At 57.1% G+C, this 25700-nt stretch overlaps 2 protein-coding genes across 8 annotated transcripts in view; one reads left to right on the plus strand and one right to left on the minus strand.

The window, feature by feature from the left end:
• SECISBP2 (SECIS binding protein 2) overlaps window positions 1-16859 on the plus strand; it is a 39372-nt gene extending 22513 nt beyond the window's left edge. For all 5 annotated transcript variants that reach the window (XM_064482428.1, XM_064482432.1, XM_064482429.1 and 2 more), the window contains 7 exons: window positions 6119-6285; window positions 6934-7072; window positions 8460-8583; window positions 9186-9406; window positions 14972-15126; window positions 15407-15599; window positions 15984-16859. In XM_064482428.1, coding sequence (XP_064338498.1) covers window positions 6119-6285; window positions 6934-7072; window positions 8460-8583; window positions 9186-9406; window positions 14972-15126; window positions 15407-15599; window positions 15984-16087 — 1103 coding nt within the window. In that variant the 3' untranslated portion in view covers window positions 16088-16859. The remainder of the gene's footprint in view (window positions 1-6118; window positions 6286-6933; window positions 7073-8459; window positions 8584-9185; window positions 9407-14971; window positions 15127-15406; window positions 15600-15983) is intronic.
• Window positions 16860-17858: 999 nt separating this feature from the next.
• The window catches only part of SEMA4D (semaphorin 4D), a 109510-nt gene continuing 101668 nt past the window's right edge, over window positions 17859-25700 (minus strand). The window contains exons 18-21 of one of the 3 annotated variants that reach the window (XR_010379175.1): window positions 22512-22721; window positions 19577-19674; window positions 19079-19260; window positions 17859-18958 (exon numbers count right to left, since the gene is read on the minus strand). Coding sequence is in view for 1 of the 3 variants with exons in the window: in XM_064482427.1 (XP_064338497.1) it covers window positions 19234-19260; window positions 19577-19674; window positions 22512-22721 (335 nt within the window). In the remaining 2 variants the exon portion in view is untranslated. Of the gene's footprint in view, window positions 19261-19576; window positions 20914-22511; window positions 22722-25700 lie in introns of all 3 variants that reach the window. The other 2 variants (XR_010379176.1, XM_064482427.1) reach the window with 2 other exon arrangements.

A 25700-nucleotide genomic window follows, 5' to 3' on the forward strand; every position in this document is an offset into this window, starting at 1 on the left:
CTGATTTTTTTTCTGCCATAGACTAGTTTTTCGTGTCCTAGAACTTCATATATCTTACGAATCTTAGTATTTGCTCCTTTGCGCAAGGTTTCTTTCACTCAACAAAATTCTTGTGACTGACTTATGTATGTATGTCAGTAGTTCCTTTTTGTCGTTTATTGAGGTGAAATTCACGTAACGTAACAGGAACCATTTTACCCTGTCCAGTTTAGTAGGGTTTAGTACATCCAGAGTGTTGTGTAACCATCACCTGTCTCGTTGCCAACGTTTTCATCACCCCATAAGGAAGTTCCTGCCCGTTAAGCTCCCCACTGTACGCCTTTCCCCAGCTCCTGACAGCTCCTGTGGATTGACCTTATTCTGACATTTTATAAATGGAATCGTACAATTTGTGACCTTTTGTGTCAGTTTGCCTTCACTTAGGATAATGTCTTTGATGTTCATCCGTGTGTATCAGTATTTCACCAGTTTTTATGGCTGAATCGTATTCTGTTGACCACAATTTGTTCATCCATCGTTGGTGAACATTTAGGTTGTTTCCACCTTTTGGCTGTTGTGGCTGATACTGTTACGAATATTCGTGTACGATTCTTTTGAGTATCTGTTTTTAATTCTCTTGGGACTGTGGAATTCCTGGGCCATCTGGTAGGGATGTATTTAGTTTATAAATTTGCCAGACCGGTTTTCAGGCTGCTTGTGTACTGTGTTACACTCACCAGTCATGTATGAAAGGTCTCATAGTTCCCATGTGATGTTGTTGGTCTTAATTTTAGCCGTTCTGATGGGGGTCGAGGTGGGATTTTTTTGAAGCTGAAAACTCTAAACGCTGAATCATTTTATACGGGGTGCTGAGTGATCTAGTCAGCATTTTTCTAAATAGCTTTCTTATGGCTACAGCAGAAGTAAGTTTTCGTGACAGTTTTGTAGTGACCTTTATTAAGAGCCCAGAGTGCAGACTTACAGTGTCTGAATGCAGTTAATTTCGCCAGAGTACAGTGGCTGAGGTGCCGGTCGACCGTGTGTCCCTGAACCCGGTGTTTCTTCTTCGTGCCGTCCTCCCGGGACCGCCAGCGGTGGCGCTGCCGGGGGGCATGCTGGACACGAGGGTTCTGGGAGTGGCTCAGATGTGGTGCACGGGAGGCGCTTGGTGTGGGGCCAGCGAACAGGTGTTTTCAACAAGCACACCATGGGATTTTTTGTTTTGTCTGTTTTTCACTTTTTATTGTAGCAAATGTAAAACATAATCAAAAGTAGAGTCTATGATGACCCTCGCCCGATGCGCCCGTCACCCAGCTCCCGCAGGCAGCAGCGTTCTGCCAGTCTTGTCGCACCTGTCGCCCTGCTCTTTTTCCTGAACTGTTTTAAAGCAGCTTGTAGACACCATGCCGTTTAATCTGTTAATACCTCGGTCAGTATCTCTGATGGTGATTTAATTTTTAACCAAACCACTCTGCCATCCTCCCATATTTTTTCTTGTTAGCATCTTGTATCCAATCTGTATTTAAATTTCCGTGACAGTCTTAATGATTTCAGTAATTTAACGTCTTCAGGACCCACAGCTTCGTAGATCACGTATCTGGGTAGTTCTTATGTATATGTCAAAGCTTGGGGCCACAGGTCCCTGAGATAGTCTCCCCCCAAAGTTGCTTCTCTTAGCTCGTCCCGTTTGGTGAAGGCCTGCAGTGCTTGCCTTTCCAGAGAAATCTGGAAAGTGCTCTGTTTCTGAAGAATGTAGCTTCTTGGGGAGCCTGCAGGGAAGTGTGTAGACAGCGCTGGCTGTTCCAGACCTCCAGTCAGAGGTGAAAGCAGGAGAAGGGAAGGCACCACCTCTGAGGCGACGCGAGGTGGCCCTCGTGCATCTGGGTGTAGGTTGGACCTCTCAGGTGGAATGGTGACGGAAGTAAGCAGCTTGGCAAAGAGGGCCCTCAGTCAGATGATATTTTTAAGTAGTTTGAGGTTGTTGTATTGTGAGGTTGGGATTTGGTAGTATTGAAATGACATTTTGAACAGAGGTCCCAGGAATGCCCAAACGCTAGCGTGCTCATCGCCTTTCTTTTTGACGTCACTAGTGGAACCATTCTTACCAGGAAGAGTAAAAATGAGCTGAGAGGAATTTAAGGTTCCTCTTTACTTTTAGATGTGCCAGGACCAAATACCCTCGTGCAGAGCTTTCTCACCAGAACATAACTCAAAGGACTTTGGAGGCTTGTTTCTATTCTGGAGCTCGAATCGGGCCTTGCCAGCTGGCTGATGAGGTTAATGAGGAAGTGAATGCTTTTACCATCAGCATGAGGAAGAGTGGACCCGCCACTTAGCAGACAGTGTGTTTAATCTGAGATGCGTTTCTTGTAGACAGCATAGCATGTTTCTCTTTTATCCAGGCTGACAGGCTCTGTCTGTTGAATGGGGTGTTCTGTCCACTCACATTTGATATAGCTGTTACTGTGGTTGGATTTACTGCTGTTGGTCTTTTCTGATACTTTCATGTTTTATGTGTTCCTCTGTTTATCCTCAAGTGTTTTCTGTTGCGTTTAATAAGTATACTTAGAGTACCATTTTGATTCCATTCTTGATTTTTTTTTCCTTTAAAAAAATTAATTTTCTTAAAAATTAGGAAATAAGTGGTTGCTTATAAATAAGTGAAGTGGTTGCTCTGGGAATTACAGTATGCACCTTTCATACTTTATATTTTATATTTTGAAGAAACTTTATTCCAGTATAACTCTGTTTTCTCTCTTTGGGCTGTGGTTGTCATGTATGTTACACATATGTATGTTACAAATCAAACAATACACTGTTGTAATTACTGCTTTATGCAGCTGTATCTTTTAAAGAAGTTAACAGAAGAAATGAGGGGGAAAAATCTGTATTTACCAGTTTTACGCTTGTAAGTTTTTATGTTCATTATTTATTTGTCTGGATTCCATTACCATCTGGATTCAGTTACCATCTGGTGTCACTTTCTTCAGTGTTTCTACTCATGGGCCTCCTTTAACGTCCAGAAACTCTGCTAAGCAATGAATTCTCTGTCTTTGTTTATCTAAGAACATCTTTATTTTACATTCTTTGTTTTTGAAGCTCAGTTTTGCTGGATATAGAAATTCTTGGTTGACAGTTTTTTCCCCAGGACTTTGAATGTCATTCCGCTGCCCTCTTGTCGCATGAGAGGCATTAAATGATACTTGTTCTTGTTCCACTTTCTGTGATGGGTGGTTTTTTACCTTGCTGCTTCCATAGTTTCTTTTGGGTTTGACCTTCAGCACTTTGACTATAATGTGTCCAGGTGTGGGTTTCTTAACAACACCTTTGTTGGATAATATTGATACTATTTTGGCTCTACAGATTAAAATTTTCATCAAATGTGGGAAATTTAGAAATTGTTTTTTCAAAGTATTTTTTCTTGTCTCTCCTCTCCTCTCCTGGCCTGGCACTCCCATTGTATGTATGCTGGTGTGTTTGTTGTTGCTCTACAGGTCTCCCGAGGCTCTGTTCGTTTGTTTGCAGTTTTTAAAAATCTTTTCTTTCAGTTGAATAGTTTCTGTTGATTTATCTTCAGGTTTGCTGATACTTACTCCATCTCAGATCTGCTGCTGGGCCTCTTCTTTATAATTTATATTTATTGAAATACTGTGTTTACACCTGTTCTCACAGTTCCCTTGAAGTTTTGATCTGCTGTGTGCCAAAGCTGCAGACGCTCAGACAGTTCCTGTTTTCTTAGGATGGGTCACACTTTTTTTTTTTAAGTTATAGAAATTATCTTTAATGTTAGCAATATATAATAGCTCAACAATTCAGAAACAAAAGGATATTTTAACATTTAATAATAAGGGGAGGCCATGTACCAAGTAGACATAGTTAGACTGATAATACGATCCTCAGTATTAACTTGAAAATCAGAAGATGATGTTGAGAAATTTCAATCAATCTAAAATTTCAGACTGATCAAAACCATTTTCAAGACAGAAAGTAAAAGCAATGATATTTTCAGGTGAGCAGAAGCTGACAGATTCATTTCTTACATTACAGTACATTTAGTTTGTTTGTCACAGTCTTCCTTGCATCTGGAAATGCCCTACATGTAAATATTTTTTGAATTGTACATGTTAAAATTTAATTTTCGCTGTAAAGTTCTGTGCATTCTAAGCATTTTGGCAGATGTATTAAATTCACCATTACAGTATTTTACAGAATAATTTCACTGCATTAAAATTTACTGTGCTTAATCTTTGCAGTGCTCCTAACACAACTCCTGGCAACCACTGATCTGTTGGGCATCTTTAATATTTGCCTTTTCTGTAATATTATGTAATTCAGTGGTAAAGTATCGAGCTTTTCGGAATGGTTGCTTTTTCACATAGCAAGATGCATTTAAGATTAATCAGTGTCTTTCTGTGGCTTTATAATTCATTTTTTTATTGATAAATAATTCTTTTGTGTATGTGCCACAGTATAGGATGGGTCACACTTTGTTGTTTCTTTGAAAGTCTTAAGACTTTTCATTAAATATTTTAGTTAATGTATTGTAGCAGCTCTGAATTTGATTTTTTCTTCTAAGAGTAGTGACGTTGATGGGTTTGGTTTTTGTTGTTACTGTTTTTTGTTTGTTTGTTTGTTTTTAAGAGACTGCTCTTGTCTGAATCTGGTGGCTGTCTTCCCCACAGCGTGGGTGCTGATGTCTCTGCTCACTTTTTCTTTTTTTTGCTTGTTTTTATTTATTTATTTATTTATGGCTTGCCTTTCCAGGAGTTACCCCTGTGTCTACACGGCACTTTAAAAACATTCCAAAATTAAGGAGGGTGGGTAAAGTATGTTTGGAAAAATACTGATAATTGTTGCAGCTGGACAGTGAATTATGTGGGTTTGTTGGTATACATTCTCTTTTGTTTGGTGTGTGTTTGGAAACTTTCCTAATTAAAAAGCAGGGGGAAAGTCTGCACCAATGAACTATTTTTGGACCAGGAACAAGTGGGAAGAGTGGAACGGCAGGATGCGGAAGCACTGAGTAGTGATCTCGGTCATGTTCTGACCCTGTGCAGGGCTTGTGTGTGCGGGAACTTAGGAACCTGTGTTTATGTCTAGAAAACACAAGAGAATCAGTTTGAAATATTACTAGACTCTTAGAAGGCAGACGATATGCATAGGGAAACCAACAGCTGACTTCTGCAAAGGCGGCGTCAACTGAATATGGTGGAGAGACTTACTTAAAAGAGGCATCTTTTACACCCCATGTTCATAGCAGCACTGTTCACAACAGCCAAGACACGGAAACAGCCTAAATGTCCATCGACAGAAAAATGGATAACGAAGCTGTGGTGTACTTATTGAATGGAATACTACTCAGCCATAAACAATAATAAAATAATGCCATTTGCAGCAATGTGGATGGCCCTGGAGATTGTCATTCTAAGTGAAGTAAGCCAGAAAGAGAAAGAAAAATGCCACATATCACTCATTTGTGGAATCTAAAAAAAAAAGGACAAACGTATGTCCAAAACAGACACAGACTCAGACATAGTAAAGAAACTTACGGCTACCGGGGGGAAGGGGGTTGGGAAGGGATAAATTGGGGTTCAGATTTGCAGATACTGGTATATGTAAAATTGATAAACAAGTTTATACTGTGTAGCACAGGGGACTATATTTGATATCTTGTAGCTTATGGTCAAAAAGAAAATGAAAACGAATGTATGTATATTCATGTACGACTGAAGCATTGTGCTGTGCACCAGAAATTGATTATAAACTGACTAGACTTCAATTTTAAAAGACGAATAAAAGAAGAGGCATGTTAAGTACAAGCTACCTGGAAAAATCCTTAGTCCACAAGTGAGACCCGCACGTCATCAGACTTCACTGAGAAACATCCGAGGTCTGAGTATACGGACAGGAAGATGGCTCTTCCCAAATTGATTGAGAACTGTGTTGGATCTCTGCCGAAAGAGAGTACATTCCACTGAGAACCACTGCCAGCTAGAACCACCTCTGAGGGCGGCTTGGTGAGGAGGGGTGAGGCGGCTTCGGGGGCCCGCGAGGCCGGCGCGGAGCGAGCCCGCCCGCCGGAGCCAGGCGGCCGGCGGCGGCGGCGGCGGCCTGAGCCCGGCTCCCCCCTGTGTTGCAGTCGGGGCGGTGCCCGTCCTCTCCAGGGAGTCCGCGTTCGGGAAGAAGGGCCAGCGCCCCGGCCAGGTGAAGACTCCGCACAACCCCCTGGACTCCAGCGCGCCCCTGGTGAAGAAGGGGAAGCAGAGGGAGGTGCCCAAGGCCAAGAGGCCAACCTCGCTGAAGAAGGTGCGCTGCTTCGTTGGGAGCTGGGCGCGCAAACCCTGCCGCCCCTCCTGCGTCCCTGACTCGCGCCCTGTAATCTGCATGCGCTCCGTCCGGGTGCGCGCGCGCGGCGCCGGGGCGTGGGGAGCGGCGTGGGGAGCGGGTGCCCCAGCTGCGGGCGGGGGCGGGGGAGGGGGGTCCTACTTTTTAATTTACTGTCTTAATACTTCGGAGTGACGTGGACGGAAGACCAGAAGTGTGGGGAGTGTGTTTTCACTCGCATTTCCTCAGCCTCCCAGTCGGTCTGACGTTCAGGTTTCATAAACACTCGCCCCCCTTGGCGCGTGTTCTTTGGTTTAATTCTCGAAGCAGCCTGGGGGGCGCGGTCCGTCTCAGGTGGAAGAGCGGCTTTCTCTGTGGGCCTGGCGGCCGTGAGGCGCGCAGCGGCAGCAGAGCCCGCGTCGCGCGCCCGGGGCTGGTGGCCGGCGGCTCCTGGGCCGGGGCTGGGGGGGTTGGGCCGGGGCAGGGGTGGGGGGGGACATGGTGGGCCGGGGAGTCAGGGCCTCGGCGGGCGCGCTGCTCACAGGCTGAACTGAGGCGGCTTATTTTGCAGAAGACCTTTATTTTTTGATGCAGGCATTGGGTGTTTTAATCGTGTGTTTAATTTTAAAGATTATTTTGAAAGAGCGGCAGGAGAGGAGGCAGCAGCGTCTCCAGGAGAATGCCGCGAGCCCCGCCCCTGCCGGCGAGGACGCGCAAGGCGGGGAGAGCGGCGGCGACGAGCAGGCGCCCGAGCAGCCTGACCCCTCAGGTACGCGTTCTGCTACTGGCTTCTGAAACAGCCCTTCAGCAGGCACAGCCGTGACACCGCCGGCTGTGCAGGGCGCTGCCCCGTCCTGCTCCCTGCACAGTAAAAGCGGGTGGGCACTGGGCTCGGGGACGTGGAAGTGTTCAGATCCCAGCCGACAGTGAGAGGACGTCCCCGGGGGTGGGTGTGGGTGAGGCCCCAGGCGTGAGCTCCGTGGCCTTGGGTGGTCCTCGCGATTTGAAGTGGCCTTGGGAACGGACACCGTTCACTGCAAAGCTGCTTTCCCACAAGTGCGAGAGGCGTGGTATCCTACAAAAACATGGGGTAAATAAGCGTGTACTTTCGGAACAGCACACGGATCACGAGCACATAGCTGGGGTGGCCACAGCACCCGGTCCAGAAGCATAGCAACCTCGCGGTCCCCTGCCGTGGTCCCGGCCCGAGGCCTCGCCGTCTGCAGCCCCACCCATGAGCCTTGGGCCTTCGTCCCCGTGGGATCTTGCAGCGTGTGCCCCTCCGGCCGGCAGCATGTCTGTGGCCTGCAGAGATCATTCCCAGTTGTCACTGCTGCAGAGCATCCAGGCGTAGGGACGTGCCCGGTGGCCCGGGGTGTTCTGGGAGTTTCCACTTTGGGGCTGTTAGAAGCTGGGTGGCTGTGGTGGCGTGGGATGTGTGCAGAGGACGTGAGCACCCCTCCGGCTGGCATTGCCACGGGCAGAGCCCAGGCCTGGGTCCATGGCCCTCCAGCCCTAGAGGCTCCTGCCGCATGGCTCGCAGGACGTCTGCTGTCTCTCCTGATGGGTGGGCTCCTCCTCCTGGTGCACGTGTGCTTCGGAAGTCTCTAGAAGTGACCCTTGAGGTGCTGTGAGCTGTTGCTGAATCCTGCCTGACGTGTTTAAACACACTTGTTGTGGCTCTCCCAGTTCAGATGCTGACATTCAGCTCTTTTTTAAGGTTATTTGATAAAGGAACAGTCTCAAGCATTTAAGTGCAAAAAAATTCAGAACTAAAAACCTGCGTTTAAAACTGATGGATATAAACTTCAAGTTCAATTTCAAAATTAAAAAATAAGTTTGGCCACTGAACCACACATTTAAAAATGGGTAAGATGGCAAATTTTGTGAACATTTGTCACAATAAAAGTAAGTGAAAAACTAAATTAAGGGCGGGGAGGCACCTTCAGGCAGTGCAGAGAGCTGCTCGGTTCTTCTGTTTTTCCCAGGCTATTCCGGTCATTCCTCTGCCTCCGGGATGCTCGGAAGCCGAGGCTGGCCGCTCTGGTGACACCACCCGCCGAGGCGCTGTCGAGCATTCCTGTCTCCAGGCCCCCTCGGTTTGTGCGCAGGGCCCTGCAGGTGCCAGGCCATGACTTCTTTCTCTGAAACTCCAGGGGGGTCGGAAGAGTCGGTGTCCTGTGCTCCTGTGGAGGAGAGCAAGTCCAAAATGCACCCGGGAGCTGAGCTCCAGAGGGAGGCGGAGGCCCGCCCCAGGATCCACAGCCGGCGGTTCCGGGAGTGAGTGAGCCAGGGCCGTGCCCGCGCGGGGCCGGGGACACTCACATTGAGGGTTCAGCTCTCCGCCTGGCGTGCTCAGCGCAGCAAAGCTGCGAGGCTGGGCCCCAGGGCCCAGGGCCTAGTCATAACACGCAGAGGGCTCCCTGACGTCCTGCGACATCTCTGTCCTAGTGACATGATGCCAGAGGTGCGCTTGGGGAGACGGGTCGTGAGGTGACAGCTCCTGACATCTGGTTTCCTTCTTGTGGTTTAATTTCTCTGCATTGTTTTTTAGGGAGCTCTGCCTCCTTCCCTCCCACTTTCCTGCACCGTAGACTCCCCCAGGCGTTTGTTTTCACGGGGAGCAGCCGTGGTCGGGGCGCAGTGGGGCTGTGCTGGAGAGCAGGGCGGAGGTCTCTGTCCTTGCAGTCGGGGGCGCGGGAGGATGCCTCCATCCTTACCTTCCTGAAAGTCACATTAGCGAGGAGTTCCACCTTTCTGACTAGCGGTGTTGGTCAAAGCGCGGTTGTTGGGGGTGGGGGGGCCCTCATCTGAGCTGTGGCGGCAGCCGCGCGCTGAGCCACGGCCGGCAGAGCGCTGACCGTGTCTGGTGCTGCTTCCAGCTACTGCAGCCAGGTGCTCAGCAAGGAGGTAGACGCGTGTGTCACGGGTCTGCTGAAAGAGCTGGTGCGTTTCCAAGACCGGACGCACCAGAAAGACCCGGTCAAGGCCAAGGCCAGGCGCCGCCTCGTGCTGGGGCTGCGCGAAGTCCTCAAGCACCTGAAGCTCAGAAAGCTGAAGTGCGTCATCATCTCGCCCAACTGTGAGAAGATCCAGTCGAAAGGTAAGGGCGCCGCGCGTCCCCGCCGGGCTCCGGTCGGCCCCGTGCCCGCGCCGCGGCGGCACAGTTTGTTTTGTGTTCTTGTCGTGGAGTAATTTGTTCCCGAAGTTCGTATGGTCCCTAAGGGCCGTGCTCTGTGAGGTGGCCGGGCCCCTGCGGTCCCCACGGTGTGGATCGGGTTGGCCCCTGCGAGCCTCTGGCGGCAGGAAGGGCTGCATGTCCGTCACGGGTCGTGCGGGGTGCCTTCCCGGCGTGCTCTGGGGCTGGGGAGGGGCGCTCGCTCACACCGCACAGGCTTGTGATGGCAGCCGTGGGCTTCCGTCTGTTTTGCTTATTTTTTATGACTGGTTTTGGTTGGGGGAGGTCGTTAGCTGTGTTTGTTTTTTCATGGAGGCGCCGGGGATGGAACCCAGGACCTCGCGCCTGCTGGGCAAGCGCTCTGTCCCTGAGCTACACCCTCCTCCCTTGTGCATTTGAAGTTTACTTGCTCGGTCTGTAAGTCATCCGGCCACTCTTTACTGGTCCAAGCGCTTGCCCTCCCATTGCAGCTGGGGTACTGGCTCTCTTCTGTGGGGTGTGGTATGCCGGGCGAGGTGATCACCGGACGGATGCCTGTGATGAGGTCTCTCCGTCGACCCTCGCTGGTCTGTTCTCCGTCCTTCTTGGGCCACGTGGTAGAGAGGCTGGTAGTTGGGAGCAGAACGCCGTCGCTCAGACAGCGGTCCTCCGTCGTTGTCCGAACGTTCAGAGCCCCCCCCCCCCCCCAGCCAGTCCTCCCCGGGGGTGTAAAGTTCGGCTCGGCTGGAGCCCCACCCCCCAGGGATCAGCTCGGCTGGAGCCCCACCCCCAGGGAGCCAGTCCAGGTCCTAGTGCTCAGCGTTTCCGGTTGCTGCTTCCAGACTCACTGCCGGCCCCGCGGGCTTGTCCTCGTCCTGGCTCAGGGCAGGTCCAGGCCCCGCCCTCGGGACAGAGCCTCAGGGACCTGCCCGTCTGGCTGTGTCTGGAAGCGTCCCCCCCGCAGTCCTGTGGCAGGCGCTGGGCGTGACGTGGCCCGTCCCTCGGGCTCTCGGCCAGCTGCCCGGGCCTCCCGTGAGGCCGGGGGTGCATCGGGCCTCCTGCAGCCTGGCCGGCCTCCCCGCCTCCCGTCGGGGTGTGCCGTGTGTTGGTTCCCAGGCCTCGGGCTGGGAGAAGGGGTGCGGGCAGCGCATCTGGGAGGTGGGGCTTGGCGTCCAGCCTTCCTGATCTGTGGCTTTTCCACCGTTCTCCCCTGTGCCCAGGGTGCTGGGACGCGCTGCAGGTTGTGCTCCGTGTCCTCCCCCCGACGTGCCGCTGGGAGCGCCTCCCGGACCCGTGCGTGGGGTGCTGGGCCTGCTGGCCTCCTGTGACTCCCTCCTCTTCCTTCCACCTCTTGTCTTTTGGTCTTGGTTACAGTAGAGACTTTCTAGCCCTGTCTTTGAAGCTTTCTGTGGAGGTTTTCATCTCTGGGAGCTGTGTGTGTCGTTCTCTGCAGGTTCTGTGTGTGTCGCAGCCGCTGTTGCCTCGGGTTGGGGGGGGTTACCTCCCTGAGAACCACGGCGACGTGAAGCGTCCTTCTCCGCGAATGGCCTCCCTTTCCAGGGAAGACCAGGTGGTCTCCAGGGGCTTGCTGTCTGGTCTCATGGTGGACGTCTTTGCACACGTCCGGGTCCACCTGTCTGTCTGTTAAGAGCCACTGCAACTGAGGGATACCCGGGGGCGTGGCTGGCATTTACAGGCCTGGAGCTGCTCTGTGGGGCAGGGGCTCTCAAACCGCAGTGAGCATCAGAATCACCCAGGAGGCTGGAGAGGACGCGGATACAGTGGCCCCCAGCTCTGTGTTCCTGGCAAGTTCTCGGGTGGTGGTGCTGCTGCTCAGGGACCCCAGGCGCCACCCTCTGCTGTAGGAGGGCGGCGGGGCCTCCGCCCTGTTGGAAAGCACCCCAAGGGCCAGCTCTCTGCCTCCACATGCCCTGGAGGAGAACCTCGTACCTCCTGCTGGGACCGTGGGGTCCAGTGTCGCTCAGGCCTGCTGCTCAGTGCTGGGGTGTCCGCCTGGGTGAAGTGGGCCTGGGCACCAGCTTGCTGCCACCTCATCTGAGCTGCACCCTGAATCTCTGAGCTCCCTCCGGACTTGTGAAGCTGGCGCTGCCAGCTAGTTGGCGAGCTCTGGGCGGTGAATTCTAGGGTGTAGACGGCTGGTCCTGGGTGTTTTCCCCCTGGCTTAGTCAGCTGTGTGCATCTCAGCTTCCAGAAATGTTTTTGCTCTTCTCTCGCATTCTTCTGGGGATTTTCATCCTTGAAAGACACACCAAAAAAAGGGGATGGATGTATTCATCTGACGGTCCGCCCTGTCTTCCCTGTGAGCCCCACTCCTCTCCTCTGATGCTGGGAGCGTGCTGACGGCGTCCCGAGGGCGTGCTAGGCGTTCACAGTACGTTGTGTGCTCATTCGTCCCTACGTTGTTTTGCTTTGGGGCACAAGGAACTTGATTATGTGTCTTACGAATGTTCCTTGATAGCCAGTGGGTTGCGGTCACTTTAGAGATAAAATGTAGTGTTACAGCCTGGGATTCTGTTAAAATGCTGTATTTGCTCTGAGCAGCATTTTGCCTAATAATTCTGAACTTAAACTTTTAAGTGGAAGTTGTTTCTCTGAGCACTTGCGTGTTTTAGGTTGAGAAGTCGGCACTTAGAAGTGCTCTCAGCTCTCACTGGAGATGTGGGCTGGGGGTCAGGAAAGCATCGGACGCTTCCAGCATCTTCTCCCAGGCGCGTCAAACAGGACACCCTGAGTCCTCCCCAAATGAGGTGCGACGCAAGTGTGAAGTGTCATGTCATCCACCAGGGTAGCTCCTCAGAGGCTCGCGCACCCTGCGTTTTTACTGGGGCTGGCCATGTGGGCACCCGCTGCCTGGCATGTGCCGAGATCCCAGACGCACAGAAGAAAAGCATAACCCTCTGTTTGCTTACGTGTTTTGGACACAGTAGCCATTCTCATCAGGGGTGGGGGGCGGCGCTCCCAAAACCCAAGTTCAGGTGCCAGCCAGGGTTCAGCCGCATAAGCTGACCTTCCTAAGGGCAGCAGCTGCCCAGTTGGCCCTGTGACAGTTCTTCCCTGCACCTGCTAAAGTCACGTCTGCGATCATGTCTGGGCTTGGGGTGGACACCAGGCGTGAGAGGCCACGAGGCCAGTGTCTTAAGAGGCTCGGTCAGGGTCCTGTGATGAGCTGAAAACACCGCACTGTGAGGAACACAGCCTCACCTCCGTCCCCGTCCCCCCGGCGCCCAGCCTCACCTCCATCCCCGTCCCCCCGGCTCCCAGCCTCATCTCTGTCTCCCCAGCTCCCAGCCTCAGCTCCGTCCCCGTCCCCCCGGTGCCCAGCCTGCCCGGAACTGGGGCTCTTCTTTAACGTCTGTGCCCCTGAGGGGCTCCCTCAGCACCTTTCACACTCTTCAGGTGGCCCTGGGCGGGGGGGGGCAGGTTTAAGGGAGATGGGGCCTACGCATGGATCCCCAGTCAAGCCAGCTGGAGTGAGTTCCCGGTTCCCACTGAGCAGGCGGATGTGCATTTGAGAAGTTGCTCTTTTCAAAGAAAATTGGGCAGACACACGTGACCAGGTACCAGGCGACAGGGCATGCTGGGAAGTCTTCCTTCTCATGCGGGTGTTGTGGGTAGTGTGCGCGCGGGGGTCAGCTTGCCGAGGACCTGGGGCAGAGCCACGATGGGACCTGCTTCCAGGTGTTAGGCTCAAGCAGCTGGCCATGCCGGGGGCAGGTTCAGTGCCTAGTACTGTGCCTTGGCGAGTGAGTCCCCCAGATTGTTCCCACCTCCCGGATGCAACCCCCTTTGTCATATTTTGATGTGTCCTTGATATTCTGTACGTGCGCACGTGTGTGTGTGAGAGTATGTGTGAGATCTGGCATCCTGGGCCCCAGTTGTGCCTTGCTCTTTTTAGCATCACAGTGTGTCTCGGGACCCTCCCTTTCCTCCGGCCGCACAGTCTCTTGCTGATGGACACTTAGCTGCCTTCGGATTTCTGCAGCCGTAAACAAGGACGCCCTTGCACGCCGTGGCTTCTTGCCCTTGTGAATGTCTCTGTGGGCGCATTCCCAGAGGAACAGGGCACCTGCACCTGTAAGGCTAACGCACGTGCCACCTCCCGGGCCCCCGCCCGCTTTCTTGTGGGGAGACTTGGAGCACGGTCCACTTGTGTACGGACTTGGTGTTTTCTCTAAATTGTTGATTCTCTGCTTTGGGAGGTCCGTCAGTTTTGTGTGCATGTACTGTTTTTTATAATAAGAGTGCTTTGGGTGAGAGTTGAGGAGTATTTTTCTGGGTTGTCATTTGCTCGTTTTTCTTTACACTTGGTTTTGGCCACGCAGAGGTTTGAGGTGGGTGTGCTGGTGTGTTTAGTCTTGTTTTCATTGCATCCAGGTTTTATGTTATTCCTCGACCTTCTCCGTGATTATCCAAGATTTATTTTTCCATTGCTCTTTCCTGGGTTTTCCGTGTTTTCATTTTTGTTTGCTCAGGGAGAATGTGTTTCGGGTGGGGCCTCGCGGGGGCCGCCCCGCTGTTGCTGCTCCGCTGCCTCTGGGGCTTCGAGATGCCCCTGCTGACCCGCCCTGCTTCCGCGCATTTGGGTCATTTCCGGGCCCTCCCTTCTGCCACCCTGCGTCCCCTTATCACGTTCTTGTAGTTTTAATGGAGAATTGGCATGTGATCATCCTGGATCGTTCCATCCCGGAGTCGCGGTGCCTTGTGTGTGGACAGTCTAATCACCAGCATGTTGAAGTTGTTTCGTAAATCCCTCAGTTTCTTCGTATGGTTGTTGCCACCTGTTGGGACTCTCCGGCTGCTGTTGGAAGTGGAGCCATCTTTTCTGTTTTCTGTTCGGCCGGATGATGCCTGCGTGCGTGTTACTTGTGCGCAGACGCCCAGATGTGATTCCTTGTTGGTTCTGTCCCTGCAGTGCTGCTGTGTTTCTGACTCGGGAGGCCGTCACCCTCACACAGAGCCCCTTCACCCCTCTTCCTGCTCGTGGTGTCCCTGCTCCCCAGCTCCACCCTCCTCCCCAGCCCCACTGCCGCCAGCCCCCAGCCCACAGCCCCCAGCCAGGGCCTCGCTGGGAGGTCGGGTGGAGGCTGGAGACTCTGGGCAGGTGCCCAGTGACCTCTCGGACTGCAGATTTTCATCTTTCAGCGGGGTGCAGGGTTTCCCGAGGATTCAGGAGCTAATCCACGCGAGGTAGATAGACCGCGGCCTGGCGCCTGAGTGTTCATTTCCCGCCACAAACAGCGCTCGCTGTTGACTCGACATGGACACGTTTGATTCCACGAGAAGTGTCTTTTTTGGAGAGTTGATTTCTTCCCCGTGGCTCAGAGCAGTAGTGTACTTGCCCTGGAGTTTCCCAGCGAAGCCTGGCCCGGGACTCTGGCAGAGGAAGGAGGTCGCTGGGAGTGTCGCTGTCTGATGGGAAGAGCCCTTAGCGACTGGTGCGGCCAGCACGCTCGTGTGACGCACTCCTGCTGTGTCTGTTCCCTCGACCAGGTGGGCTGGACGACACGCTGCACACCATCATCGACCATGCCTGCGAGCAGAACATCCCGTTCGTGTTTGCTCTCAACCGCAAAGCGCTGGGGCGCAGCCTGAACAAGGCGGTCCCCGTCAGCGTGGTGGGGATCTTCAGCTACGATGGGGCCCAGGTGAGGCGGGGAGGGGGCGCGGCCTGTCTGCCAGTGCTCGTGGGAGGGAGTCGGGAGAGGTGGGGCTTGCCTGTCCTCTGGGGGAGCAGCCCGAGGGCCCCGGGCTGGAGGCGGCCGCCTTGGCGGCCTTGTTTCCTTAACAGCACAGGCTTGGGATTCCGAGAGCTCTGGGCTCACGGCAGGCTGGAGGCATCCCTGTGGAGGGCGCCGTCGCCAGTTTGCAGGGGGCCGTGTCCTCTGTGGTTGGGGGACATGACCTGTGCTCTCGTTTCTGCCCAAGGACCAGTTCCACAAGATGGTTGAGCTGACGATGGCGGCCCGGCAGGCGTACAAGGCCATGCTGGAGAATGTGCACCGGGAGCTGGCGGCGGCCCCCGGGCCCCAGGCCCCGGCCAGCCCGCCCGTGCAGGGGCCCGGCTGCTCCACGGAGGACGGGCCCCCGGACCCCGCTGGGAAGGAGGAGCCGCGCTACAGTGAGTGCGGGGTGGGGGGCGGCTGAGCGCCCTCTAGGTCTTCGTGCCTCTCAGGCCCCATTAGGCTGGGTTCAGACTTGTGAGGGCTGGTCAGCGGGTGTCTCAAACAGACCTTGGGTCAGTCAGCACCCGAAGGGGGTGGCCTTGAGGACAGCTGTGTCCCCCGTGGGCCGTTGTCAAGGCCTCTGTGCGCCGTGGTCAAGGCCGCTGTGCGCCGTGGGGACCGATGCTGCTCACAGGGGTCGCAGCGGGGGGCTCAGAGTGGGGTCCTGGTCGGGACCTGTCTGCTGGGCGGGCCGTGTGCTGCCTGCCTCCCAGGAGGCCTCCCGGCCTGTCCCTGCTTGTCCCTGCCTTTCCCTGAGCTGTGTGCTTTCCTGTTCCCAGTTGAAATCTGGAGAAGGCACCTGGAGGCGTACAGCCAACGTGCCCTGGAACTGGAGACGTCGCTGGAGGCTTCGACCTCTCAGATGATGAACTTGAATTTGTAAGAAGAGTTCTGTCCTGTGTGTGTACATTGGGAGTAAGGAGGGGTTTGAAAGACTTTGGGGCCTTTTTCTTCTCAGATCTTGGTTGACCATGCGTGTTTTTATGACTGTTTAATTGGGAGTCACCCAGCAGTGTCTGCCGGCATCCCCGGGCCCCACGGGTGGGCTCTCCGTAGGCTGGCAGAGACCTTTTCCAAAAGCCTTGGGGCACAGCTTTGGTTCCTGAGCGCAGTGAGGCTGGAGGGGGCCGGGGAGGGCGGCGCTCAGAGCACCTGCTGCTCAGGAGACGCATCGGCGTTGCAGGGCAGCTGGGCCAGGGTGTCTGTGGGAAGCAGCGGTGGGCCAAGGGGATGTGGCTAGGAGGCTCTGAGTGCCGGTGACCCAGCACAGCCCCGGGGACGCCGCCGGACGGGCCCTGCGGGGGGCCGGTGTCGGGGCAGGAGGCAGGGTGGGGTGCCTTTCTCAGGATGTGGCTTTTCAGCCAGAAAATTTGGGGGATACTTGAAGGGTTTGCTACAATGAGCCTCAGAAGGAAAATCGGTTCTCTGACCTGTGACCTTTTGACATGAATTACTCTGTTTATTCTTAATTTTTCAAAGGAACACTGTGTATTGAATTCGCTAAATTTCAGTTTTGATAATCTTGAGTCTTTCTTTTGTAAATGAACACATTCTGGATGTGGTCTCTGTCCTAGAGGCCAGGAGGACAGCAGTCACTCCTGTGTTTTCCTGGAAGAAGCTTATTTATTTTGAATAAAGAGTGATTATTTAACTTCGCTGGGGCCTCTGCCTGTCTCGGGCTAGTCAGCGGTCCCCTCGTCCTGATCTGGGACTTCGGGGCATCGTCTCTGAACGGAAGGGGGCCGAGCAGGGAGAAGCTCGCTGCGCCCAGACCCACGCCTCCTGGGTCTCACAGCAGTGACTGCTGAGTGTCAGGCCCTTGGCGGCCCCGTTGCTGACCCGCCTCGTCCAGCCGCCCGCGTGCGTGTCACGTGGGAGATGGCGGGGACAGACTCTCTGCTCTGTGCTTACCAAGCCAGCAGGGCATTGCGTGGGCCTTGAAAACGCTGAGTTGGATGTGGTCACGCCAAGTGCACCCCTGAGAGTGAGTGGCCTGTGACGAGCAGATAAACGTGGGACAGCGAGTCGGAAACGGCCCGCTGCGTGGCCGGGGCCGGGAGTGAGGCGGGGGCCGTCTGTGCAGCACTGATCTGTCCTCTCATCCGGGACCCCCGTTGTTCCTAGTGTGCGCCTGCTCTTCCGTATACTTTCTGAGCTGTTTAAACGGGTGACGTGACAACTGGTTGACCGAGCCCTGCGTCCCGTCCTCGGGTTTCTCCCCCAGGAGGAACCAGCGCGGTCTTCCCTGCCCACCCTGTGTCAGCGTAGCAAGTCGACTGTAGTAGGTTAGACAGTCAGAGATTACTTGAGAATAAAGGTTCCAAAATGAACTTGTAGGGAGAAAACTAAACAGCTGTCAGCTGCACCCAGCAACCTAGAATTATAAACGTCTCTGCTGGAGACGCAGGGCTGCCGGAGCGCCCGAGGCCTCGGGCCGAGGGGTGTGTGCAGGCGAGCTGAGCGCAGGGGTGGGGTTTTAACATGGCCTTCGGCTCCCCAGGGAGTCTGCTGCTGGTGTGACTGACCGCCTGGTTGCCCTGGTCATGCTGCCACTTTCCCGGCAGGGGCCACCACTGCAGGAGTCACGGCGACCCGCGCTGTGCTGACGGCGCCGCGGGGCCCACGGGGCCTCCCGGGTACAAACACGCCTCACGCAGCAGACGTAGAACTCTTTATTTTTTTCCAACAATTCGGAGAATCAGAAGTCAACCTCGTAACCACATTCCCCACCCGCGCACGGCCCGTCGACGTGACGGTGACCTAGTGTTTCAGTGCTGTGGGGCGTGGAGAAGGGGGGCTGACAGCAGCAGGAAAGGGCCCAGCTCAGTGCAGCTCGCTCAGCAGCAGTGGTGGCTGGAGCCACATGCGCACAGGAGTCACGGCGAGAGCTGAGGGAGGTTTACCAAAAACTATGTCCCTGGCTGTGATGCTCTGTGGGCCAGATCGGCATCTGTTGGCAAGACGGGCGGCGCCTGGGCAGGAGGGGAGAGGGGTAAGGCGGGATGGGCCGCCAGGGCGACCTGAACCCCACAGCCAGCCGTCCTCAGAGCCTTGCTCACATCGGATCCTGGAGGTGACTGGCCGGAAGTGTGTGCTACTCCGTAGGAAGGGGCCTAGCTTCAGAACAAGGGGGTCTGGAAAGAGGCTGCGTCATGAGGCTGAGGAGACCGGGGTCACAGGAGAAGCAGCGCTTTAATGGAAGTTTTGGTTTTACAGTAGACTGCATTCCGGTAAAAGCTGTCATTCCACAAGCAGACGTCTGCAAGCCGCTGGGCGGAGCAGCGTTAGGCCTGGGCCCTCGTGCTCACACGTGCACACGCGCGGGCACGCACACACACACGGTCCTGGCTGCAGTGTGGACCGGAGGCCCCGCAGCTCAGCCTCATGGGCTCGCCCCGCTGTGAGAGGAGGGGCCGCGGCCGGGGACACGTGCACAGCTGGCCCGCTGGCTCTTCCCTGCGGGCGAGCCTGGTGCGCAGGCTGCAGCCGCGGGGACAGGTGCACGCTCGGACCTCTAGTGAGCAGGCCGGAACTCAACGGTCTCCCCACGTCCGTGTCAGCTTCCGGGTTTGCACCTTCGCCCTCAGGGTTTAAGGGAAATTCCTGTCATTTGGAGCCTCACCTCCCCTGTCGCTGGGCGGCGTGTCTTGGAGTCACGTGGCTAAGTGAAGGCGGCGAGAAGCAGCCGTCAGGAGGGGCCACCACTGCCAGCTGCTCCCGGGGGCGGCCTGCTTGTGTGATCACATGGGGTGACCTGAGGAGGAGACAGAAGCCATCACACACGCTACTGTCTGAAGCAGTTTCTGTTTGTAGCTTGTTAGTCGCCTTGGTTTCCTGCGTCTGCCAGACAGGCCCTCCTGTTCCCTCTAAGCACCTAAATAAGAAGGAGACATTCCGGCAACTGTCGCAGGTCCACTCGGGGCTCCAAGTTCTCTGCGCAGCCCGACTGCAGTGTGTGGCAGGTGGTGGCAGTGTGGGCTTGGGCTTGGGCTTGGGCTTGGGCTTGGGGTGGGCACTGCCTCCTGGTGCTCAGAAGGCGTCCTGGCCGCAGCTTTCCTGAAAGAACAACGGGGTCTTTTAGGTCCTGGAGCATCAGGCGGGCCCGAGTCCCTGTCCTGTGTGCTCCCCGCGGGGCCTAGGGTCTGAGCTCTGTCTGGGGTTAGGGTGGCCGTGGGGGCATCTTGCCAGAACCAGCTGGTTCTGCCTGACTTGGGAATTCCTGATTCCCCTCCCAGGATTGGCCCTGGATGGGAGGGGTGCGGGTTTCAGAAAGCAGAAGTGCTCGGTGGGCCTGGGGAGGCACCAGCAGGACGGGCCCAGAGAGGGGCGGCCGTCCCGCCAGACCCCGGCCCCCCCGGGCCCGGCCACGTACCCACGCCTTCCTCCAGCTCTGCACCATGCGGTCGTGCTCCCCGACCACGGCCCTCCAGGCGGCAAGCTCTCTGGTCCACCTCTCTTGGTGGGTCGCCTCTGCAAGACAGAGCAGGGCTCAGGTCTCAGCTCCACTGGCCTTGGTGGCCCTCGGGTGCCCACCGTGCTGCACCTCTGCTGGGCTGAGCTGGGCCTTGGCAGCCGAGTGGGCTCAGGGAAGGTGTTTACCCCTTGGGCCTCACCTTCCTGGCTGCGGGGGCTTCAACAGAGAGCCTCCTCCACCCAGCCTTCCTTGGGCCACCAGCACCCCAGGCGGCCGCTCCCCAGGGCCCCGCTGGCCCTGTCCTCCGTATCTCAGGGGCATTTCCATCCAGCCTGGAGGGGACTCACTTCCCACGCCTCGAGGGGCAATGCAGACACCCTGGGGTTCAGGGTGGGCAGGGGCTGGGAGCTGAGGCCCGGAAAGCAGCTCGGTAACCAGGGCTGGCATCCTGTTACATCACGTGCTGCTCGCTCCGCGCAGCGGCCGTGTGAGTCTGGTCCTGAGGTTTGAGGAGGAGCGACTGCAGGGCTGTCCGGGTGGCACCAGCCTGACGGCCACGTGCTCTCTTTGTAAACACAGAAATGCGCGGCAGCGTTGCTTGGGACCGCGGCTCACATCGCTGGTCTCAGAAATGGGTTCCAAGAACCTGAGCCCTTCAGACGGGAAGCAGGACTCACACCCGGGGCAGAACTGAGCGGGCCCAGCGCTCATGGTACCCACACAGCCAGCCCTCAGCCGGCGCCGCCCCCCAGGGTGACAGCAGGGAGCTGGCGGGGCTCTGTAGGAGGGCCCTTGGTGGCCTGAGCTCCACGGGGCCCTGCAGGGGCTCCTGACTCAGGACGCACAGGGCTGGGGCAGTCTGGGTCCCTGGAGGCCCATTTTATCGTCTAACACGTCCTCCAACACCGCCTGTGCCTTCGCAAACATGGGGGCGGGGGGAGGACGGAAAATACTGAGGCGCCTTAACTGCTTGCGTCTTTTAGCCCCTCTCCTGGCTTCTGTGTCTCCTGTCCGCACGGTGCCTTGGGTGGACCCTTGCCTGCCATCAAGTCAAGCCCTGTGCTTGCGCGCTTGTGGGCTGCGTGACCTTGGGCGAGTCCCTTAACCTTCATCGTCAGTGTGTGGGGTTCACCAAGTTAGATGACAGTTGGGCTCAAACTGCCTCGTTGCTTCTCTGGCTGTTACTACTTCGCTGTTTGCTGGCAGCATCGTTCACTTGGCTTCTGGGTAAGACGTCACAATTTCTAAGTCTCACACGGGTATTCATTTTATCCTGACAGCAACAGGCAAGGGCACTTTATAGAAAAGAAGGAAATGGGGGTTCTGGGTGGGAGGAAGTATTTGAAATTTCCTTTTCTCTGAAACCCCCACTTAAAAGGACAAGGGAGCTTTTAAAATGTGTACTTGGTGTATAAACTCTTGAAAATGGACAGAGGATAGGGGAGGAAGCAGTGGAAGCTGGAAGCTGAGAAGCGGGGGGACCAGTGGAAACTGTCGCAGCAGATGCAGCAGACCCGGGAGGCAGAGCCCTGCCCGGCAGCGGGAGGCAGAGGGGTGGCCCCTCTCGGGGGCACTCGGGAGCCTGCCTCAGCCTGGCGCGCCTGCTGCCCCGGGCGTGGGCTGCCGCCAGAGGCCCTGCACACGGCAGCTTCTCTGCTAGCGCGTCCGGGAATCACGAGGTGTCCCCGGAACGGGCTCCCAGGTGATCAGATGCTGCCCAAGGCAACACCTGGGCTGGGAGGGGCCTCCCGAGAGGGTGCTCTGTGCCCGTCTCTTAAATGTACCCGGGCAGTCGCTCCCGAGACTTCTGAGCGAGACTAAGGCAAAACCACCAAAAAGGGGCAACTGGGAGGGAAAAGAAAACAGGGAAGTCCTCAGTGACCTCAGAGCAGAGCGGATGGCCACACGCAGGACAAGAGGAGGACGGGGTCCTGACAGAACAGAACGAAAACCCCTGCGTAGTGAAAATGTGAGGCTGGGGTGGGGACTCACTACAGGGGGCGCAGCGGAGGGAGGGCAGCTAAAGGGTGGGTGGGCCGGGAGAGGAGACGGACGGAGGGCCAGCCCGGGAGCCCAGCACCCGGGCAGGTAGTTCCAGAAAGAGCAGCGAATGACGTGCGTGCGGCACACGTCCGAGAGTTGCAGGCCGGGGGCTGTGAAATGCGGCGGGCCCCGCCCGAGAGGTCCGCGCCCGCTCGGGGCTCAGAGGGACAGTGATCAGGCGGGCTCACAGGCAGCCTCCGGGGCCGGAGGACGGAGCCAGCCGCACGCGCTGGGAGTATCTTCAGGCCAGAACTGTCTACGTGGCTGAAGATGGAGGAAAGACGTAGGCTCTGGGGACACTGACTCCCCCAGACGCTATGTCTGAGTGTGGCCACAGGCACCCCACAAAACAGCGGAGGAGGAAATCAAAAAAGGAAGGGACACCGGGAACTAGGCCACGAGATCCAGCGTCAGAGGAGCGGACTCTCCAGCCCCAGCAGGAAGGGCCAGTCCAAGGAGGCAGAGCGTTTTGGGGGGGTGACAATGGGGACACCAGGGTGCCTGCAGGGGTCGGGCACTTAGCCGCAGAGCCCGGTGTGGAATTCCTGGTAACTGAGCAAGCGAGGCGGCACGGGGGTTCCCTACGTGGGAAGCAGGCATGTGGAGGGATGGGTTCCGGGCCTCAGCCATCCCCGTGACGTAACAGACTCCTCCTGGGCGGACGGGGGATTAGCAGCCGTTGTGCGTGCATGTGTGTGCGTTCACACGTGCGTGTGCACCGGGGAGGCAGGCAGCGGGAAGCTAACTCATTCGTCTCAGCGAACACCAGCAGGTCATCCCTACTGAAATGTCAGCGTGTGGGGCCGCTGCCAGAGAGACGGGGGGGGCACTGAGGAGGCGGGGGACTCACCGTGTCCCGTCACGGCGATGTGCACCCGGGAGGTCTGGCTCCCCGCCGTGGACAGCGCAGAGCAGCGGTACTCGGCGCCCTCCCGGACGGCGTCTCGCAGCCAGCTGAGCACGAGGGCCCGGCCGTCGGGCAGCGCGTGGGTCTGCGTGGGGACGCACGCCTCCAGCGCGCGCCCATTCTTCTCCCAGAGGAAGTGGACGTCCGCGGGACCTGGGGGCACACAGACCACCTTCAGCCCCGGGACCCCTACCTAGGCCCCAGGGGAGCCACCCTGGCACAGGGGCGGGGGGTGGAGCCACCCAGATTAGGTGCCTCGTCCCAGCAGGGCCCGAAGTGACTGGGTGGGTGGCTTTCCGGTAAGTCTCTGTCCTTCCCCTGGAGGGGGCCTGGGAGGGGTTCCCCTCTGTGGTCCCCAGTGGCCCTGGGAGAAAAGGGTGCGGACACCTCAGTGCCCTGTGCCCCACGGCTCCCTGCTCCTTGACCTCACTTGGGCGCCTTTTTCAAAGCACACTTGCATGGCCATGTCCCCCGGACGTGCTGGGCTCCTAGGTGCACCCTTTTCCTTCCTCCCCAGGCTGTGCGCCCCGTGGAGTGCCTGGTGGCCGGGCTCTGGGGCAGAGGGTATGGGCCAGGAACTTAGCTGCCCACCTGGCCCTGCTGCCACCGCTTTGAGCCTAGAGCTCTGTCTGCACAGGGCCACTCGCTCTCCCTGGGGCACCAAGAGGCCAGGGCAAGCCTGCCCCGCTGGCCGGGTCACTGTGGCCGGGGAGCAGGACTGCCACCAGGAGCCCCAGGCTGGGCCAGGGGACGGGCGCCGGGTGCCAGGAAGGGCTGATGGCCTGTCTTTTCCACATAAGGACTTGGAGGAGAACGGACCCGAGGGAAGGGCCTGGCAGAAGCCCCTCCCCAAGCACAGCGGGGTCCTGTGCCGGAGCCCTGCCTGGGCCCCATGTTCATCTCAGTGGCCGGGGGTGGGGGCCGTGGAGCCCAGTGCACGGAGAGCCCGGAGCAGGACTGGGCTCTGGTCCCAAGGCCAGAAGCTGCCTCAGCGAGCACCTCCTTGGTGGGGCCCCTTCCCCAACCCTAGAGGGTGGCCAGGTGAGCCTGGGGTGTCAGGCTCCACGCCGGGTCCCCGGACTGTGCTGAGACGGGCCCAACTCCCGTCCTTAGGAGCGAACCAGGTGGGTCACCTCCACCTTGACCTGCTTACATACTGGCTTCCACTCAGAAGGGCTGAAGACAGGACCCAGCTGACACCACTAGGCTCCTCCCTGGGGCGTGTGCAGACCCCCGGTGAGCTGAGCTAGGACCGAGCAAAGGCGGGGCTGGGCCCTAGACTGGAGCAGCAGCCTGGCCAGCCCCGGACGCCCTGGGGTCAGAGCCAGGCAGGAGGGGATGCAGGCCCTCCCCATTGTGTGCGCGGAGGGGGGCGCGCAGCCCCTCTGTGCCCGCTGCTCCCAGTCGCGGACAGGGTGGTGCTGGGGCCAGGCCCTGACAGCCCACGCCCCTGCTCCCCCCACACCTGTGCGGGGCGGGCACCCCAACAGTGTGGACTGGGGGGCCCTCTGGCCGCCTTGCCCAGGGACCCAGCTCCCTGACAAACGCCCGCTGTTCCGAGTGGACTGCCCCACGCGGGGGGAAGGCCGACCTCAACCAGAGCAGCCGCGCCTGATGGCCATGTGCCTGAGAATCAGCTTTCAGAAGTAGATCCCACCCCAGCCGCCCGACAGCCAGGGACTGACACACGACGGGGTTTCGTGCGGGACGGTCGGTGGACTCGATCTATCTGTGGCTGGAGTTCACTGAGCAGGAAGAGAGAATGGTAGACGTGAAGGATTAAACAGCACGGAGAGCCGCTGGCGTCCGGGTGTGCGCGTGTCGGGGGGCACGTGCCGGCGGGGAGCTGGGCGAGGGGCCGGGTGGTGGGCAGAGGGGCTCTGTCACGTGCTGGGCTTTTTACAGGGGGAGAGGCTTCTCGTTTAGATGACTTCTGATGGATTCCCAGCCGGTCAGGTCCCTGCGCAGCCAGTCTGGCACCGTTCACCTTTGCCTGGTCCCTTCGTCAGTGACTGACCATGTTCAGGACCGGCAGAGAACCTTCCTCCCAAAGGAGAGTCAGACCCTTGAAGCGGACAATCCCAGGAATGGGTCCTGAGGCCACGAGCGGGACCCACAGGAGCCACTGAAGCCGTTTGCTAGTGGGAAGTTGGGGAGCGTCCCACAAGGGGTCCCCTAAATGATGTGGTGCCCCCCCCCCGCCTGGGTGCCTGTCAGTCGGGCAGAGGTATCTCCTCCCGTGAACTGCATGCACCTGGTGACACCGCGTGCTGTTCAGTCACTCCCTGGCCGATGGGCATCTCGGTGGCGTCTGACTTTGAAAGCTGACACTCGTGAGGCGTGATTGTTCACGGACGTGAGACCTGTCTCTGAGCAGCCACTGAGGTCAGTTCTGGAAAGGCCCCGGCGCCCCCCTCGTCCCCCGGCCCTGTCCAGGGGTGACGAGCACCGAGACCCACCCCCTAGGCTGGGGGCCGCAGTCGCAGGAGCGTCTGGAAAGTTCTCCTGACCGTCGCCGGGACGAGACCCGGATGGCCTGAGCTGGGGAGGGCTCGTCACCCCGAACCACATGGGCCAGGACCCCTCGGGAGCAAAGCTCCTCAGACGCCCGGTTCCCGGGGTCTGCACCGCCATCACGAGGACCGTGTCAGGCACTGTTAAATGTGCTGTAAATGTGTATTTAACCGCAGTAAAACGTTAGAAATGTGAAAGTACTTACGTTCCATTTCTTTTCTAAAACTATCCAACTCATTCTGAATGCAGAGGTTAGAGAGAGAGGGAAAGTGAAAGTTAAAACCGGTCAGCAGGGCCACCACCCTGGACACTGGGGACCCCGGGTAGCAGGGGCCTGGGCCCATCCCTCGCAGCCGCCTCGGGCTGGCCTCTGCAGGGCGGGGCGGCTGGGGTCTCGGGGCCCAGCCCCCACCTCGGGACTCCATCCTGCCCCACCCCCGGCCCCACACGGTCTGAGGACACCCGCCGGGGTGGGGTGTGATAAAACCAGAACCCCTCTGAACAATGGCTTCTCCCCAAGGGAAGCCGATCCATCCTAGGGGCAGAGGGCCTGACAGCCCGCAGCTGGAGGGGACCGATGGGGTGCACCCAGCCCTCAGCCCACATCCTGACCGGTGC

Source organism: Camelus dromedarius, chromosome 36 (genome assembly GCF_036321535.1).
Source record: "Camelus dromedarius isolate mCamDro1 chromosome 36, mCamDro1.pat, whole genome shotgun sequence".
NCBI classification, from domain to species: Eukaryota; Metazoa; Chordata; class Mammalia; order Artiodactyla; family Camelidae; genus Camelus; species Camelus dromedarius.